General features: G+C 36.4%; 1 protein-coding gene across 1 annotated transcript in view; it reads left to right on the top strand.

Moving 5' to 3' along the window:
* Positions 1–19,435, top strand: part of CNTN5 (contactin 5) — a 1,555,907-nt gene that overhangs the window by 1,399,054 nt on the left and 137,418 nt on the right. The window contains exon 16 of the mRNA XM_043481782.1: positions 18,789–18,909. Coding sequence (XP_043337717.1) covers positions 18,789–18,909 — 121 coding nt within the window. The remainder of the gene's footprint in view (positions 1–18,788; positions 18,910–19,435) is intronic.

The following is a 19,435-nucleotide window of genomic DNA, read 5'->3' as shown; positions in this document are numbered from 1 at the left end:
CACTTCAGGAATAGTAAGGAAAACTGAAAGTGATATGCTTTGCTCACTGTTCCTATCACATCAACAATGATTCTAAACAGGCTACTGCAATGTCTCTGGTGTTTAAAATAACTAGCTAGTATGAGAGATGCAAGCATTTGAATGAGAATGTTTCCATGTGCCTTTAAGGGAGAAGAAATTAAGGATAATTTTTTCTTAGCTAAGTTTATTTTGGGGTTTTGCTCACATTGCTGTTTCCAACCATGCTTAATCTTACATCAAAATTCTGACTGGAATAATCCATTAGTCTGTTTTATTTTTATATTTTTGATATTGAGATAGAAATATCTTAGGATAAAACTTCACAGTTCTAATATCAATGAATACCCCTTGTATCTCTCCCATGTTCCTATGAATAACCACAGGAAAAGAATTAAGGAGTAGTAATTCTGAATATATACAGCTTACCATTAAACAATCAGTTTATAAGTTATAAACTATAAATTATAAATATAATTAATAAATTATAAATTATACAATCTATATAAATTAGTTTTTGCTGCAAACAAACCACCCCTAAACTTAGTGGTTTCAAAGCCATTTATTTTGCTCATGATTCTATGGAATGGCAATTTAGGCTGAACCCAGCTGGAGGTCATCTGCTGGTCTTGGAAAGACTTATGCATCTGTCTTCAACTGCCATCCAACTTCAAGGTACTAATATGAGGGATCAGCTGACTGTTAGGTGGAACTACTATGACAAATGGGCTGTGTGTTTCTCACCATCCATCAAGCTAGCCCAGACTTATTCACATGGAAATCTCAGGATTCCAAGACACAAGAGCAGAAGCATCATGATCCCTTAGGTCTAGGCTCAGACTTTCCTCATTATCACTTCTGTCACTTTCTACTGGTGAAAACAAGTCATATGGCCATATCATACTCGAAGGATGGGGAAACTTCCTGTGGGGAGGAACTGCAAAGTATTGAGGCCATTTTTGCCATCTACCTCCATCTGTTCTCCAGGCACAATTTTTTACATTTCTCTAACTTACGGCCCTCATGCAGGACCCACAAAAATCTCATTCAGTTTTTGTTCTGATCTGTTTCCGCTAGTTTTTCTAAAAACAAACTCCACAAAATTTATGATCCAATTCTATGGGTCAATAATTTGAGTGGGACATGTTTGTTTTTTATTCTCTTGGTCTTAGTTGGGCTCCTTGATGCATCTGCAGTCAGCTATCAGGTCAATTAGAAGTTGTTTGGGGAGGCAAAAGCCAGGATGGTTGTGTCTTCTCTAAGTGGTCTCTCATCCTGCTTCAGGCTCACCAGGCCGTGCTCCGCAGTTGTCACAGGGCTTCAAAATAGCAATCTCCAATGCACACATGCATTGCAATCATCTGTTCTGTCATTGCTAATGTCTCATTGACCAATGCAATTCACTTCATGAGGCACAGTGAATGAGTGTGGGAGAGGGCTCCCCAAGGGTATGAATTCAGGAAGGTATGAAAAATGCTGGGTCCATTACCGCACCAATCTACCACATAGGCTAAAAAGTGTCCAATGATCCTTAACCTCAGTTATGGTATTTTTAAGGCTAAACTAAGTTAGATTTACATGCCTTGTTAGGTAGGGGAAAAAGATCATCTGGGAAAATAATCATTTGCACAACACTAAAACTCAGTATGTGTTCTCACCTGCAGCACAGACTGTGTCAACTCCTGACTAAATTAACCTGTCACTACTTTAATTGATCCCTTTTGTTGGATTCAGTCAGCTAAAGCACTTGATCTGGTTATTTTTCCATTATATATGATTTGTGTTCTCTTTTTTTAATTTAATTTAATTTGGGAAAATTTAATCACTTCACTTTTTAGTAGAAAATTGGCAGCAGTTATAAAGAAAAAAAATTAACAGAAATATTTTGAACTAAAATTAATGAATAAGTATTTCAGAAAATAGCATATTCCAAAGACAATTATATAATATTTTCTACTTCATCTATCTTAACATAATCCATGTTAAATGTCTCTTCCAAATATTGGTTCTGCTGATTTCTGTACTTTAGTTTATACTTGATAGGACCAAAAACAGATATATTTATTTATGAACTGCTGGAAAGAGATGTGGCTATATCTAAGCAAACATGAAATATACTGAATATTCCATATCCAAAATGAAAGTATAGGTTCTTTTAGCCAGCATATACTAGTTGTTTTTCATTAATGAATGGTGGTATCATTATTTGTATTACCTTTGATTTTGCTGCAGGTTAAACTGTTGGAGAGAATGGACATACATATTTATGAAACTGTTCACAGTCTAGAATTAAATTAAGAGTTTGATCAAAGCTATGAAATAGACTGATCTAAAGATAATAGTAGAGGTGGAAAAACTAGTCCAAATTCATGTCTTCAGCTTCCATATTCAATAATTCTATTTCCTGTGAAATTTATTTGTATTTATTACTGTGCTTATAGCTGAAGCTGTAGGGGTAATAAAGGAATACAGATTATAGGATGTGACTGTTTTCTTCAAGTAAACTTTAGTCTTGAGAATTCAAAAGATTTTAAACTGCTTGCTCAGTTGAGCCCAACTCTTTGTGAAGCCCTGGACTGTAGCCCACCAGGTTCTTCTATGCATGGGATTTTCCAGGCAAGAATACTGAGTGGGTTGCCATTTCCTCCTCCAGGAGATCTTTCCAACTCAGAAATTCTAGGAGTTTCTAAAAAGCATTTGAAGATAAAAACAAAGGTGACTAAGCTATATTGATTAGGACATGCAAACGACGATTTTACGGAGTATGAGGCATGTCTGTTGAAGCTCTTGGACTCAAAGGTAAAGGTTTCACTTGTGAACAGCATGGTAGAAAATGAATTTTCCATTAAGTCAACTTTTAGCTGGTAACACCAAAGGATACCATCAAAGTCTTTCAGGAAACCCTCCAAAAAATTCTTGCTAGGTCTTGATTATAATGTCAATGTATGTAGTCAAAAAGACCTGAAAAAACAGCTCAAGTGTGTGGCTTAATATACCAAAAGATAATTCAAATACAGATTTTATATGGCCTGTGTAGAAATCCCATGTGCAGTCAAGATAAATTAAAAAAAATACAATTGAGTATTTCTACATCATTGATACATAATAAAATGTTCTTGACTAAGTCAAAAAATAAAGACTAAGTCTATCAACTTGTACATCCTAATGACATCAAGCTTTAGTTAAATCTGAAGATCTTAGAACGCTCTTATAAGGTAAACTTCTACACATCTAGAAGTTCATTGAGTTCTTATCTATAATCTTCAGCTTTGCATTTACTATGTCATCAAGGTAACCCACTAGTTCTTCTTAATGTTAAAATGAGTATGTGTTTTTGAGCTTCAGAATGTAGTTGTCCGCATTTACTCAGTTATGCTGGATTTAGCAGGCATGGAGAACAGATAATAGCAAAAAACATTGCAGCAGCTACCCAAAGATTAACTAAAATATGACCTTTGCAAAGAGACTTAAAAAGAATACATGAAGAACAATATGTCACATGATGACTAATAGAGTGCAGCTATACATTGCTAACATACACCTACAATGTTAGATCAGTCTGACATTCAGCAAAAGGAAATATGAAGACTCTTTGTTAACAGATGCCTTGAGAAGACAATAAGTCAGAGATGCAGACTCATAAAGAGACTAAGTTCTAAATGACCATCTGTAGTAATAAACAGAAATGCAATCTTCACTTGTGTAGGAAGAGCTGTTTATCAGGCATGGATCATTTTTAGCTGCATAAGCTGATTAGTTTATAATATCTGTCGTTAATGATAAATACTTGGCTTGGTGCTTCTCCACAGTAACCGTATCTTTCTGCTGTAAATCAAAATCAGATTTTCATTTTTTCTCCATAATGAAAGTAGATCTTTTTTGCATTTATATTTGTATAAATAATACCAGCATATTATTGATCATTTAAGCATAATAAAGCTAGAACGAAAAGAATAAAAATCCCTTGGACTTGTACCACCTTAAGATAATGACAATTAATTTTTGTAATCATGTGTTCATTTCTTCAAGCATACACGGACACACATGTTACACAAAATGAGATTATATCATGCATGCTGCTTTGATTAGGATGATTTTCCCTTGCTTTTATCCTCATATGAAAGTATTTATCACACTTGGTTAATCTTTTTAATAGTCTGTATCTGTCTTTCTAGATTTTCCTCTGTCATACTGTAATCCTAAGTAGATTCAAACATGTGGAGGGATATTCTTGTCATTATTTTTAATGAATTAAAACATGTCACATATTTTTACATCTCATTATCTTAATCTTTCCACATCACATGATCTATCTCTAATTCATTCTTTTCAATGGGTACATAATAAGCATATGACTGCCTTAATTTGTTTAGCCATCTCCCTATTAATAAATATTAACTTTGCTTCCTGTTTTGAGAGATTAGTGAACAATACTAGAGAAAACATCTCTGAATAGCTGCATTCTTGGGTATTAATAATATCCTTTCTTTGGGATAGATTCCCAGGAATAGATTACAGGGATAAAAGAATAAAGTCATTTTAAATTTAAATAGATGCTGCCAGATTTTTTTTTTCTCAGAAATGGTACAATTGCAAAGTACACTACTGAGTGAATTTTCATGTGGTAAAAGATTACTAGATCTGGTCATCTTCAAACTGAAGAGGTTAGAGTAGATGACTCAATGTTCCCATCTAATTTTAAAGTTTTATTCTTTTTAAAGTCAATATTCAAGGAATAAAACCAACCAACAACAACAAAATTGACCCTCTTCAAATGTACTGTGAAGTCAGTTTTAAAAGTCTTAGTGAACACTAAACATTTTTTTTTCAGGAGGGGGCATTGTTAAATAGCTCCCAATCATATTTTATCTGTTAAATACTGCATACTTGCTTGATTTATGGAAGATATTTCAGTCTCAAGTTTTCCTTAGAATTGAAAAATTCTTAATTCAGAAGGGGATCCAAACTAGAAAAATAATCTCAAATCACAAATCTTTCCTATTGCAAGAATATTTGCATATACAATATCTCAATAAATGATAAAAAGTTTCTCTAAAGCTAAATAAAGGTTTTCTCTAAAAGCAATAGTTATCTTATAGAATCAAGCAATATCCTTTTTCTGGGTAAGAGACAGAATTCCTTAATTTGTGTAAACAGCACGTAAATACAAAATATTCCACATTTAATGAACAATTCAAGCTCTATCAATATCTTAGGACAAAATGTATGTGCATATATAATCACTAGTGTTGCAGTCAATTCAAAGATGTGCAGCTTTGAAAGAGTTTTGTAACTCTTCCTTGAAACATCAGAAGCAGTATTATATAGTTAAAGAAAAGTGAGAGGAAATAATAGACTATAGCCTCTGACAATTTTTCAATCTCCAAGTAAACTTATTTTTATATACTAAATAATTGGTGAATTCTCTTTCATAAAATTGCAAAGCCTTGTTATTAAAAATGAGCTTTCTGTATCAAAGTGTCTCTATCACTTTCAAAATGTCAGTTGAATTTGACTGCAAGTCCTTGACCTTGAACTTTTCATAGTTGGCTTTTGATTGACACATTTATTCAATTTGACCTTTCCTTTTAACTAAACTATTCTTCTTCTGATTGAATCTTCATTGGAAGATTAATGTTGTAGCTCACAATCTAAGCAGCAGTTTGAATAGTCTTTTCTGACACTGACATGTTTGAATTCCCTAAATTCTTAGTATTTTTGAAGTTGATGAGACTTTTCATGACTGTGAATGACAGTGCTTAAACGGAGGATATGACCCAAATTTCCTTGTTTTGCAGTGGGGTACTTTTTCACACAGAAATGCACTCCTAAGCATTAGGAACTATCAAGTTAGGCTTGGCCAAAGAATACTCAGTATTTGGTCATAAAGCACATAGTTGATATGATACAGCTACTTATTGAAGACTATGCTTGCTAAAATATTTACTAATATTGCAAATAAAATAAGAAAACCTAAAAAAACTGAATTTTGAGGAGAAACTTGAAACAGATATTTAACTAGAAAATTCACCTTTAGAAATTCTTATATAAAATTAATTATTCCATGTGGATATAATGGAATTATGCCTTTGTAAAAAAAAATTAGGTATAATCTGGACCTCCAGCTCCTTTGGGTTTCTTCTATGTTCTGCCTGAGAAATGAGCAATCCTCTTTTTAGTTAATCTCCCAGTAGTCAGATCTTATCATACAAAACAAAAAGAAATCTGTTAGTATTCTCAGTTTTCTTCATGGAAATCTCCTTAGGCAGATTCAAAGCTTGTCTACTGTGTATAATCTGTGATTTGCATTATCTTGTGGGACAGTGTTGCCAAACTTTCCAGCACTCTGAATGGCCACTTTTTCTCCGGTCTCCAGGAAGTTTCCTCATTGTTCCTCAGGTCCTTATCGATGGTCTCCCTGAGATCCTTCCTTCTTAGTAGTAACATCCTCGTAGCCTTCCAAGCCTCTGCACTGCAACCCAAGCCAATGTCGCATGTTTAGACATCAGTCACAGTGGCACCCCACCTCCAGGTAGCCAGTTATTTTATGGTTATTTACTGCTATACCACAAGCCACCCCACAACTTAGTGTTGTAAAATGACAAGTATTTGGCTATGCTTACAATTTTGTGGGTCATTAAATCAGGCAGGTAACCTTGAGGGTGTTTTGAATCTATTCCACAATGACTGGGCCTTCAGCCAGTGTAGCCAAGTAGCTGGAGCCAGCTCAGAGCCTCAGTCCTAGAAGTAGATGGATCCCAAAGTTTTCACTGTACTTCTGCCAGGGCTAGAAAGTCACAGATAGTTTCTTTACCCACAAATCTGGTGGCTGGGATAACATGGTTTTAAAACTGGGCATATCTGGACTTTTCTCTTTCTGCATGGCATGTCTCCACATAAATAGTTTGGTCTTTTTTTATGACAACCTCAGGATAGTCCAACTTTTTAAAAGGCCTCTGGCTTCCCCCAGAACAAATGTTTCAGGAGGTCTAGGAAGACATTTCACTTCTTCTTATGATCTAGTCACAGAATTTTCAATACATCACTTCTGTCATATTCTATTAGTCAAAAAGTTACCAAGTCCAGTCCAGATTTAAGGAATAGGGAATTAAACTTCGCCTCTTAATAGAATCAGTTAAAAAATATGAATGGACATCCTTAATCTACCACAGTGAACAAGAAACTGAATCCTAAGCCTAATAGATACTTTGAGCCACAGTATGTGCAAGCAGTGGCCCCATAAAGGACAGCAGCCAACGTAGTATGGAACAGATTATGAAATATTCACTATAATATAGTGTCATTTTTAGCTGTAATAACATGGAGTATGTTTCACAATTGGCTCTTGGGACAAATTTTAAATAATTCATAGTGCATTTTTCAGTCACTTTGATGGATGGGGAAAGGATAAATAATGGGAAAGAATAATACCAGAAGGGCAGAAGTTAAGAGAATCTGAAGATATTAAATTTAACTCATATGAAGCAGTAAAGCTCCATTCCAATTATTAGGAGGTATTATACTTTGGAGAGATCTGGGATCAAAAGACAGGGATAAAACTGATGTCACAGAAGGAAAATTAGAGCAGCTACAAATGAGTTATTACCAATGGCAAGGGAAGGACAGAAAGAGAAACCGTAGAACAGTGCAGGTGGTCTCTTCTCCTTTAGTCTTCTACATTCAGTATTAGCCTCCCAACTTCCCTCATGATGGGCTTCCCTGGTAGCTCAGACGGTAAAGAATCTGCCTGGAATGTGGGAGACCTGAATTCAAACCCTGGGTTGGGAAGATTCCTTGGAGAAGGGAATCCCCACTCCAGGATTCTTGCCTGTAGAATTCCATGGACAGAGGAGCCTGCGGGTTACAGCCCATGGGGTCACAAAGAATCGGACATGACTGAGTGACTCACACTTTCACACTTCCTGCATGATGCCAGAGACCCAGGGTGATAAATTGCCAGGATCTAAGAGGCCTAAGTAAAATAGAGGCACACGAACGAACTGGCCTCATTCCAGACCCATTTATAAAGTTCTGTGCAAAAATCAATAAAACAGAATTGTCTATCACATTCCTAACACTTTGAGACCTTATGACAATTTCAGATCAATAATAATATTCTGCCTGCCTGTACTCTGTGATTTCAGGGAAGAAATGGAAATCCTCCAAAGAGTGTCTGAGCACTCTTTCAATAGCCAGGATGGTACTAGACTTGTGTATAGACACTGACTATTCTTCAATGTAAAAGTCAGTAGCAAAATAAAGCACAATTCATCCTGGAAGGCTTTATATGATGGTATATCAAAATAGTGTTAACTTCAAAGATAAATATTTAGAAAGGGAACAGAGACATTGAAATATTAGTAAAATATTGCTGCCTGTAAATTATGCACTTAGGTTAGAAAGACAAACTTGGTTAATTCTTCTTCAATTAAAATTGTGTCACTAAAAACTACACATGGCTAAAAGCAAACGTGTCAGTTGTGGGTCACACACAGAAAATTCTCTCAATGCTGGATTAAAAGTCCCAGAAAGGTTGAATGACAGCGTGAGCAAATGAGGCTAAGGGGTCATATGTTATGAGAAAGGTGACCCTGGCATTTCAGAGGAAGATGCAGCATTTCATGTCTGGATATGACTGATAAAGAACAATGATAACAGCAAGAGCTTTCAAAATCATTCTAGGGTTTATTTGAGAATTAATTTCTAATGATAGTTTTGTGGTTGTTACCATGTAATGACATAGTTTTGTTTTGGTACTTTTACCAAACTATGCTTCACTTAGTATAAGTGAATAGAATTACCTGCAAGTTTAAGTAGAACAGGGACTGGTTCCATAGGCACAATAGTAGAATGGAAACAACACTCAACTGAGAGTCAGTGCCCAAGAATCTACTCCAGACTCCACACTTAACCCTTGAACCTACACTCTTCAGTCCCATCTTCTCAAATGCTATAGGGCTTGGTTGAACCATATGATTTGTTATTTTTCTTTACACATTAAAATCAATTATCCCCGAAATGGTGTTTTTGTCCTGTTATCTATTTTAACACATCATACTGCATTATAGCTAGTTGCCTGCCTCATAAATTGCATTGTGAGTTTCTCAAAGTCATAATTTATCTTTTATCTTATAGAATGTGCATATCAGATATGACAGATTTTATCTCTTGTACCAACTCCAGTCAACTGAAGCACTGTGTTGAGTCCATCGGTTGGGTTGAAACTCGGCCATATTTTCTATGAGCAAAGGACAAGGGCATAACATCAAAGGTGCCAAGTATTTTCAATGTTCTACTTAGATAAAATATATACTCTAACAAATAATCGATACATGAATGAATTAACAAATGTATAACTGTACATATGTTCAGTTCAGTTCAGTTCATTTCAGTTCAATCACTCAGTCATGTATGACTCTTTGCAACCCCATGAATCGAAGCACACCAGGCCTCCCTGTCCATCACCAACTCCCGGAGTCCACCCAAACTCATGTCCATTGAGTCAGTGATGCCATTCAACCATCTCATCCTCTGTCGTCCCCTTCTCCTCCACCATCAATCTTTCCCAGCATCAGGTCTTTTCAAATGAGTCAGCTCTTCACATCAGGTGGCCACAGTATTGGAGTTTCAGCTTCAACATGTCCTTCAAATGAACACCCAGGACTGATCTCCTTTAGGATGGACTGCCTGGATCTCCTTGCAGCCCAACGGACTCTCAAGAGTCTTCTCCAACACCACAGTTCAAAAGCATCAATTCTTCTGTGCTCTGCTTTCTTTATAGTCTGACTCTCACATCCATACATGACCACTGGAAAAACCATAGCTTTGTTATGAGCCCTCATAAAATAAAACGTGTCACTATTGTAAAATTCTAGAACTTTCCTCGTGGTCATGCCAGGTGGCTCATTAGTAAAGAATCTGGTTGCTAATACAGAAGATGCAAGTGATGAGAGTTTGATTCCTGGGTTGGGAAGATCTTGAGGAGGAAATGGCAACCCACTCCACTCCAGGAGTCTTGCCTGAAAAATCCCATGGACAGAAGGAGCTGGTGGGGTACACAGTCCGCAGGGTCGCAAAGGGTCAGACATGACTAAGTTGACTGAGCACATAGGCATATATGCCATCATTAGCTGTTTACAAAGCACAAGCTAATTCATGAGGGAGCAAAGTTTTTTCTGACTAGTTGTATCATCTTGATGTAACATCAGTGAGAGGTAATTTAAAAGTGAAAGAAAGTTTATTCCATTATTTAACAATGGTGCAAATCACTCTTTTAGGGAAAAACATGTATTGCCTACCATAATTGTTAATATCTTTCTACCTACCAGTGGTGCTTCACTGAGCCAACCCATGGACCAGGTTTTATTCAGATTACAAAATATTATCCCTGATGTGATTGCATGAGAAAGTTGACCTGTCATACTAGGAACGGTTTTCTCATAACATTAATGATGTGAATTTAAGTACCATTCTTGCCTAGAATTCTCTTAAAGAAAACTAGTATGCCATGGCATTTAAAAACTGAACTTCAAAGTGAGGATGAGAGGCTTTCTATGGTCTCTTCCAGCTCTAGGACTGGGAAGTTTACATAGGGATCCCATCTCCATCCTTCAAAGCATGAGATAAGGTCTCCTGGTTTCTCACCAATATGCCAGATTGAAGTTGACACAAGTGTGTAAGTCAGCTTTGTGCCAACACTGGAGATGCAGGAAAAAAGCAAAAAGAATATTTAGATGGAATAAAGCATGATATGTTGATGCCTGCATAGGCTCACAACAAATATTCAGTATAAAATATAAAGTTGATCACTGTTTTTTTTTTTTTAACACAAGCCTTAAGAAGATGGATGTAATAACTGTTCTTATTCATTAATTGTAAAATTCATTGAAAAAAAGATTCCAGGTCAGTAAAAAATAAAAGAGAAGGTACAGACATCAAGGTAGGAAAGGTGCTTTTTTTTTTTAATTTACAAAAGATGTATTTTTTCCTTGATATTTATTCCAAAGAGTATCATTGCCTAGAATGTGCATACGTGTTCTAGGAGATCAGTGTGGACTAGAGAGTTCAGCAGGACCAACTCCCTAGGTGTGCAATGTGTGTGATCACCCAGGGCCCCACACTGAGAAAAACCTTGTACTTGGTGTAAAACCTGACTGTCAGCATTTTGAAATTACAGATAATTTTTGGACAAAGAGATTCATATTTTCAATTTACACTAAGACCCACAAATGATGCAGCCAGTCCTCATAGTCAGTCAAGCCTTTCTGAAAGAGAGAAGACTTGAACAAGGCTTTAACTTGTGAGACAGAATTTGGGGACTTTGGCAGGTCATTGGGGAGACACTTCAGGAAAGGTGCAGAGAGTACATTTTCCACTAGAGTGAGACAAGATAGGTCGTGTCAAGCCTCAAATGCTGAGTAAGAAGTTGGACTATCTTATAGACAATAGGCGAAGGTAGCCAAGGAAGATGTTTGAGATCATAAAATCAGTGTTTAAAAAGGATTAACCTAGCAATGGCATGTCATATGAGGGAAGGTGGGACAAAGAAAAGACATAAAGAGCCGGTTTGAAATCTACTATAAACCTAAGGGTCAGTGCTCATGGAAGGAGAAAATATTTCTCTCTGGACCTAGTCTGGGTACTGTGCTATCACATAACACATTGCTCCTTTATGTCTCTTCCAGGCCTAGATGCAGATGTAAGGGAAGCTACTCCACATTCTCCACCTGCAATTTTTTTCCATCAAAGGTGTATTAAAGCAAGCATTCCTTAAGGGCAGAATATATATCTGTGTACCCAAAGCTTAGCATAGGACACAGAAATAAATATCTGTTGAATAAAGTAGCAATAATTGTATAAACAATAAAAGAACTATGAGTCAAATATTCTCAGTAATCGTGTAAGACAAGCTTTGCAACAGATAGGATGGAGTTGAGAGTAAATCAAGAAAGCATATGACTGATAAATTGTATATGATATATTTCATGTCTCATTTAGTTTAGAAGCACTAGGTAAATATAGAAATGACACTATGCACTTAGATCCTTTATTAGTCCATTCAAGTTACAATAACAGAACACCATAGTCTGGGTGGCTTATACACAACAGAAATTTATTTCTAATAGTTTTGGAGACTAAGAATTCCAAGATCAAGACAGTGGCAGATTTGGTGTTTGGTGAGGGCCAGATTCCGGATTGACAGAGGGCCATCTTTTTATTGTGTCCTTACACAGCAGAAGAAGTGAGATCAGTCTCTTTTATAAAGGCACTAATACCATTCATGAGGGCTTCACCCATGCTCATACTCTAATTACCTCCAAAACATCCAACCTTCAAATACTATCACATTGGGGATTAGGTTTTAGCATATGAATTTGAAGTGAAGTGAAGTGAAGTCGCTCAGTTGTATCTGACTCTTTGTGACCCCATGGACTGTAGCCTACCAGGATCCTCAGTTCTTGGGATTTTCCAGGCAAGAATTCTGGAGTGGGTTGCCATTTCCTTCTCCAGGGGATCTTCCCGACCCAGGGAGCGATCCTGGGTCTCCCGCTCTGTAAGCAGACGCTTTACCATCTGAGCTACCAGGGAAGCCTTGAGAAGGACACAAATGGAGTCCTTTTGCCTTGGTCATTTATGTTAATCTTAGATAAAGGAGTACCCTTTTCCCTCACCACTAGGGAAAAGAGAGTCAATGTACATACGACCAGATAAGAGACATCTTTCAAGAATCAAGATACAAATATGCTATCTAAGTCTGGCATCCACTGTCAAGTTAAATACCATACCCCTTAGTCCTGTTTGCCTCTTTGGGAAAGGAGTAACACTAATGTGATATACATGACGTTTTCTCATCCATTAAGTATTCTTAATATAATCAATATTGTCATCTATAAAATAAATTCATTATACTAAAATTTAATTGTGTAATTATGTCCTATATTTTCTTGCTTTGAGCTATTCATAATTCCCAATCTTCATTTTAACTAAGATAGTAGACTGATCCTATAAATTTGTGACATTTTGTTCATAATACCAAATAATGCAATTTGGATACCTACCATCCTGAATTCATCAATGAGTCATCAACTCATTTTTTCCTCTTTAATTTATGTCACCAAGAAAAACTTTACGTATTTTTCTTAGTACTTAACATTTTTAGAATATATGCTGGAAGTAAATACTAAGATCCTAGAAATGGCATGGTAGAGCCATTTTCGCCTACTTTTAATCTTCAATGCACATTGTTTTTCTTGGGCCATACCTCCCAGTATGTGGGATCTTAGTTTCCCAACGAGGGATCAAACCCATGCCCGCCTGCATGGAGTCCTAACCACTGGACTGCTAGGGAAGTCCCTTCAATGCATTGTTGGATGCATTTAATGTTTTATCATAATGGACATAAACATTTTCATCAAATAATATTTTGTCTAGTATTTTCTTCACTGGGAACAACTAAAATTTCTATTTCAGATAACATGTCCAATTAATTAAGCATGTAAGTTAACACAGCAACTTCTTAAAAAATATATTAAACTCATACCACCATGAATATAAATCCCATTATATAAAGGTCTAAAACACTTGTAAAAAGAATAATAACGTATATATATTGTCTCTTTATTGTGATGAGGTTTTTTAGCAGATTATCCTCTGGGAAAAAGAAATAGTGTTACCAGGAAAATATTTTAGATATCCATTTTATGTCAATAACATTAATCATATCTAATAATCCATATCTCCTAGCTGATACCCAGTTTTCTGTGTTAGAAGATCTTTTTTTAAAATTACATCTCAAAGAATTTATATGCCATTCTCCTTTGTTTTATAGACAGGAATGTTTCCTGAGTCTGTTTGGTGGGGGCTGGGGATGCTAGAAGTGCCCTATGCGAGCCTGTAGAGAAATTTATATAAACTGTAAATGAGATCACAAAAACTGCCAATACCTAGCAGGTTTCTGGCTAAGCCATTCAGCATGAATTCACTTTTTGTGAGAACACTCAAGTTATCTTCTTGTCCAGACAATTATTTCCCCAAACCTCTTCAGGGTGCTTGCTACATGCACAGTATTCTTCTAAATTCTGAAAAAATACTTTTTGAGTACCTTATACTTTTGAAGCATTTCCTAGGAGTTCATGTGTGCACATTGTTTCATTCAATTCCCCTCAAATATGGAGACAGACAGTGAAGCTATTTTTATTCCAGTAAAGTGCCGTTCCCAAAGTCTCAGGGCTAGGAAGATGCCAAGCTAGAGTTAGAATTCAGGTCTTCTTATTCTGAGTACAGTGGTTTTCTATAAGAAAGAAAGGTATGGGATAACATACATCTAAAATAAGCCAGGCACTTACCAGAAAACTTACTATACCTATGGAGAATGTTGATATCCAGTTCATTGAAGGCATGAATACCAGTTAAAGAATATTCCTCTTGGCTAAGAATGCATTATAGTGTCCTTTAAAAGATAACATTTGTCAAACATTTACTGTGTGCCAAATACACTACTAGGAGCTTCACTTGCAATATCACATTGAAGCTGTGAGAGAAGCTCTAAGCAATAGAGCATTTTTTCCAAGTTCAAAACTTAATACGTGGCAGAGCAGGGGTTCATGCAATTCTGTGTCATCCTAAAACCTGTATATACTCTTTCAGCACCTTTTTTCTGCTGTCTTCCTCCATAGTCTCTTCCTATTTCCCTTCTAATTTCTGTAAGAGGAGAAAAGGAGGAAGAGGAGGAGGTATTGTCAGATACAGAGAAGGAAGGAAGCAAGCCATTCATCACTCACCCGATGACCATCAGCTGCCCTAGTGCCCAGCTCAGCTCTGGGAATGCCCAGAGGACCTCGGGGGTGACTTCCAAGAATGTCAAGTGGTAGTTCAGAGACAGGAACAGAGTACCAATGAAGCAAAACTAGACAGTAGCAGAACTCATGAAGAAAGGCTTAAACAAGGAGGAGGCATCTGAGCTGTGTCTAACAGTATCTTTGCAGGCAAAGAAAGGAGAACAATCTTCTGTAACAGACAGGCTGAATTATGAGAGGTATTCCTGTGTAGGAAGAAATGTGGGGTTAATGTCTTAGAAGGACAGAATTCAGCATGGGAAGTAGAATCATGCTCTGAGGAGCCTTCTGTTAAAACAAGGAGATTAGACTTTTCCTCAAGGTAGCAAGAGTCAACAGACACTCAGAACAGCAAAGCTAACCATGCTTCCATTTTTAGGAAGTCTTAATTATCAGTCTTATGATGGGTGAGCAGGACACGTAGTCCAAGTGAATGCCAATAAAGAACTGGACTTGAGTGGAAGGATGACATTTCCTGTATTATTTCCGAATCATAAATAAAAGTTACAGTGATCTAGCAACTGCTCTAATGAACTTATGTGACCAAGAGATGTAAATGACTTAGAAGTGTCACCGCTCCCACAGAGGGTGAACAGAGCCTCTTTCTTAAAGATCCCCCGCTTGTTCATCCATTCAACAGATGGTTATTGAGGCATGCCCTGTGCTGGGTGCCCAGTGCTTGGAGAGTTGTACTACGGCACTGGTTGTGGGGACAGTTCTTGTGAAGCACCAAGTAACGCGATTTGTTCATAAAGCAAAAGAAAGCAGCAAAGAAAAAGGCAGGGTATAAAGCAAGTGTCAAAGAAAACAAGATAAGACAGAGTAACTCCTAAGAGAGAAAAGTGAAAATGAGCTTTAAGCTTAAGAAAGCAAACATCTGCTCTAAGTAACCATTTCATTAAAAGTGCACTAAATTGTGGAAGTTCTCTCCCAGGAACTGCATACTGTGGGTTGAGATTAAGTATAATGGGCTCCCACGTGAATTCTTCTCATTACTTCTCATGAAAATCAGTAAATCTCCTGAAAGGGTAATTTAGGTTTAGTGTTCACCATTCATTTTACTTTTAATCTTCTCTGTTTAGAATTGTAAAAATATAAGGCAGAAATAATCCAAAAGAGGAGGAATAGGCCCCATGAGTTGAAATGAGACAATTTCAACTCCTCACATAGTCTTGGCATTAATACATAAGTAATAGGCTGTAGACTTTTTATTCTTGATAGATGGTGATGGAGCCTCAGCCAGTTTCTAGAGTACTGCATGCTGTTAATTGCAGGAACCAAGTAAAGGATAGGATAAGAAAGATAATCTATGCTTCACTCTCCTGAATTCTTTGGGCCTCTTTGTGATTTTCAGTGAAGTCTCTTCTTAATCTCATTAAACTTTTCTTTCACTATAATTTAACAAAAGGACAAAGGTTTCAAGACTTTTGTCCAGAACAAAAAGAAATCAATTATTTGGGAAGAAAAATATCTGGAAAATAAAATTTGATCACAGAAATGTGATTTTATAAAATAATTTTGTCAAAACTATGAACCTGAACAATGACTTATGATCATTACTTTTTCTACTGTTAAACTACCACCAATCAGTTTGTGAAACTGAGAAGCAAGCAAGTAAAAACAAAACAAAACCAAAACCTCCAAGTGCAGTCTTTCAGAAGCATTACTGCTGAGAAGAATAGTCCTCTGTTCTTTTCTGGAACTCTCCTTGGCTTTTCCACTAAGCATAGACTCTATTCTAGGTCCATGGTATGCAAATTTATTTTTGACTAATTTAACTGAGTACCCTATTAGGAGAGGAAATGCATGAGGAAAAGGATATTTCACACCTAAAATGGATCCATGCTATATAAAGTGGTAAACATATTTGAAGTCTTTTATACAGTATTATAGGTCTTTTCCAGGTGGCACTTGTGATAAAGAACCTACTTGCCAATAAAGATAGATGTAAGAGACACGGGTTCAAGCCCTGGGTTGGGGAGATCCCCTGGAGGGGGTTGCACAGCAACCCATCCAGTTTCTTGCCTGGAGAATCCCATGGTCAGAGGAGCCTGGTCCCTAGAGTCGCAGAGAATTGGATGGGACTGAAGCGACTTAGCATGCACAAACAGTATTATATTATGTAGATGTGAGACTAAGCTATGGCTTATGATGTTTACAGTTTGCTTTTGTTTCCCCAAGAGAAATCAAAGGTTTTACTAAGTGTAAATTTCCTTTTCAGATTTGAAAGAAATGAGCACTTAGTCTGGTACACATGAGAAAATGAAATTTGAGTAGCAATTTTATCTAAGGAAATGAAGAGTGGAGAACATTCACTGGACAAATATCACATTCCTTGAAATAATTATTGTGACATTTTAATGCATTCTCACCAAGAAGCATTCCCTTGTAAATGAATGAACCAGACCATGTATTAACAATTATTTCATGAGAGAAAACTTCAATATACTTAGAAGCTCCTATCATAAGACTAATGGGAAGGAAAAAAAACAAACAAACAGAAATGAAATATTAGAAAGAAATGTCCTAAAACAGAATATACAGTTAATTGATTGATTTAAAGAGTGAGTGAGAGTTGCTCAGTCATGCCTGACTCTTTGCAACCCCATGGATTGTAGCCTGCCAGGCTCCTCTGTTCATGGAATTCTCCAGGCAAGATTACTGGGGTTTGAGAGGTAAAAAATCCCAATGATTTCTCAGCCTGTTATGAACGCTAAGGGAAAAAAAATCCAACAGATTTTCAGAAATTCCTCTCACTCTCATGAATTTTATATAGTCCATTAGTTTATTTCAAAATGAAGGTAAACAACTAAATTCTTAAATACTCATCAGGACGCTGCCTTCTAAGGACAAACAAATCATTTTTTAAGATAATTCACCCATTCCATCAACAAATTAAAGATATCTAATCAGCAGTGCTTCTTCATGTCTTGCATTAGTCATTCTTTCAAGTGCCCATGAAAGAGGAGTGTTGAGTTTTTTGAAGATATCATTTCAAGCTTCCTGCATGTACTCTCATTCCAGGGAATTGTTTTTAATTGCAACATGGAAAGTGAAGAGTATATTGGAGTTTTGCTATGTCATTCTCTGAAAAGAATACCTCATGAATTGTAAATACCAGATCTTCATGAAAACAGGAAATCTATCTTTCCTGTTAAAGTAAATGAAAGACAAGATTAAGTAATGAAAGCTTATACCAGACATCCTAAAAGTGTAGGATAATCACTGATCCCATGAAATAATCTCCTTGGTACTTATTGATCTCCTTGATACAACTGTTCTTCAACTATGTTCTAATCATTTTGCTGTCAACAAGTATTGGGTGTTTCGAGTCTTCTTCATGTTTTTTAATTGCTTTGATTAACAGAGATTTCAGGCTGACCCTACTCCTGATGATGGTGGTTGTGGAAGGAATAAATCAATCTCTGTTGAGTGAAAGCATATGGCTTTGGGACTAGCACTCTTGCACCTAAGCACCACCTCATTTTGTTGCCTACAAAAGAAGCCATTCAATAAAGCCATGCAAGATAATCTTTTGACTACTGTTGTCTCATAATTACATAAGTTGTTATTCCTTTCAATACTGCTTTCTTGCCACAAAAATAAGCCTGTCTCTGAATAGCAAAGCAATAATTTTTGTTCACTATTTTTCCTAAACTTTTAAAGATATGAATTTGTTTGTAAATATTTCTTAAATATTGTAGCTGCTAAATCATTATATACAATATTAAATGTTTGAATGTGGTATTAGCAATTGTTAAAAACGTAGCTTCCATGTGTTCCTTAAAGTGGGGCATGTTTGATTTCTGAAATGTCGTCAGATTAATTGTAAGGCCAGAAATGGGCCCTTTGATTGAATATGCAAAGTTCCCCTTAAACCACCTTGAACTAGGCAGATTTGCAACATTTTAAACTGGCACTTCATCCCTCTTTCAGCAAGCATCCTCTGCAGATTTAATGATCAGGAACATCCTTCTGATGCATGCTGGGAGATATGGCTGCAGGGTACAGACCTCAGCAGACAGTGTTTCAGATGAGGCAGAACTTCTTGTTAGGGGTGAGTATGCTAATAGTGCAGTCTGAAGACATGATCACCATAAACTATCATACAAAGGAACTGAAATGCATGGACTTTGAGCACAGGAGTACTTTGCATTTTACTTTTGATTTTACAATATATGTCATTCTTTAACCTTTTGCCTTTGAACCAATTATATGGTAACTTGCTCTTTAGAAACAGACAAAACCCACAGATCCAACTTCAGGTTCCCAAACACCTTTAGTACTAGGTGGTTACTAGGTGTTTACCCAACTTAAGGCCAAAATGAATTTTTCCACAGTTGAGTCACAAAGACACTTGAACACTAGAGAAACAAAACTTTTGTGTGTATGTATGTGTTTTTCCAAATGTAAAGCTATTGGAACCCCTAGGCATTTTTTCTCTCCACTAACTTCTAAATTCTGCTTCCTGAAACAGAAAAACTGCATGCCTAATATGGTGGCATTTGCAATTGTTAAGTGACAAGGATTGTTTAAAAGTCTGAAAATGTCAACATACAGTCTCTCTGTGCAGAAATGACAGT

The sequence above is a fragment of the Cervus canadensis genome, chromosome 11 (genome assembly GCF_019320065.1).
Source record: "Cervus canadensis isolate Bull #8, Minnesota chromosome 11, ASM1932006v1, whole genome shotgun sequence".
Classification (NCBI taxonomy): Eukaryota; Metazoa; Chordata; class Mammalia; order Artiodactyla; family Cervidae; genus Cervus; species Cervus canadensis.
Note: the sequence above shows the minus strand (reverse complement) of the source record. Positions and strands in the feature narration are given on the sequence as shown.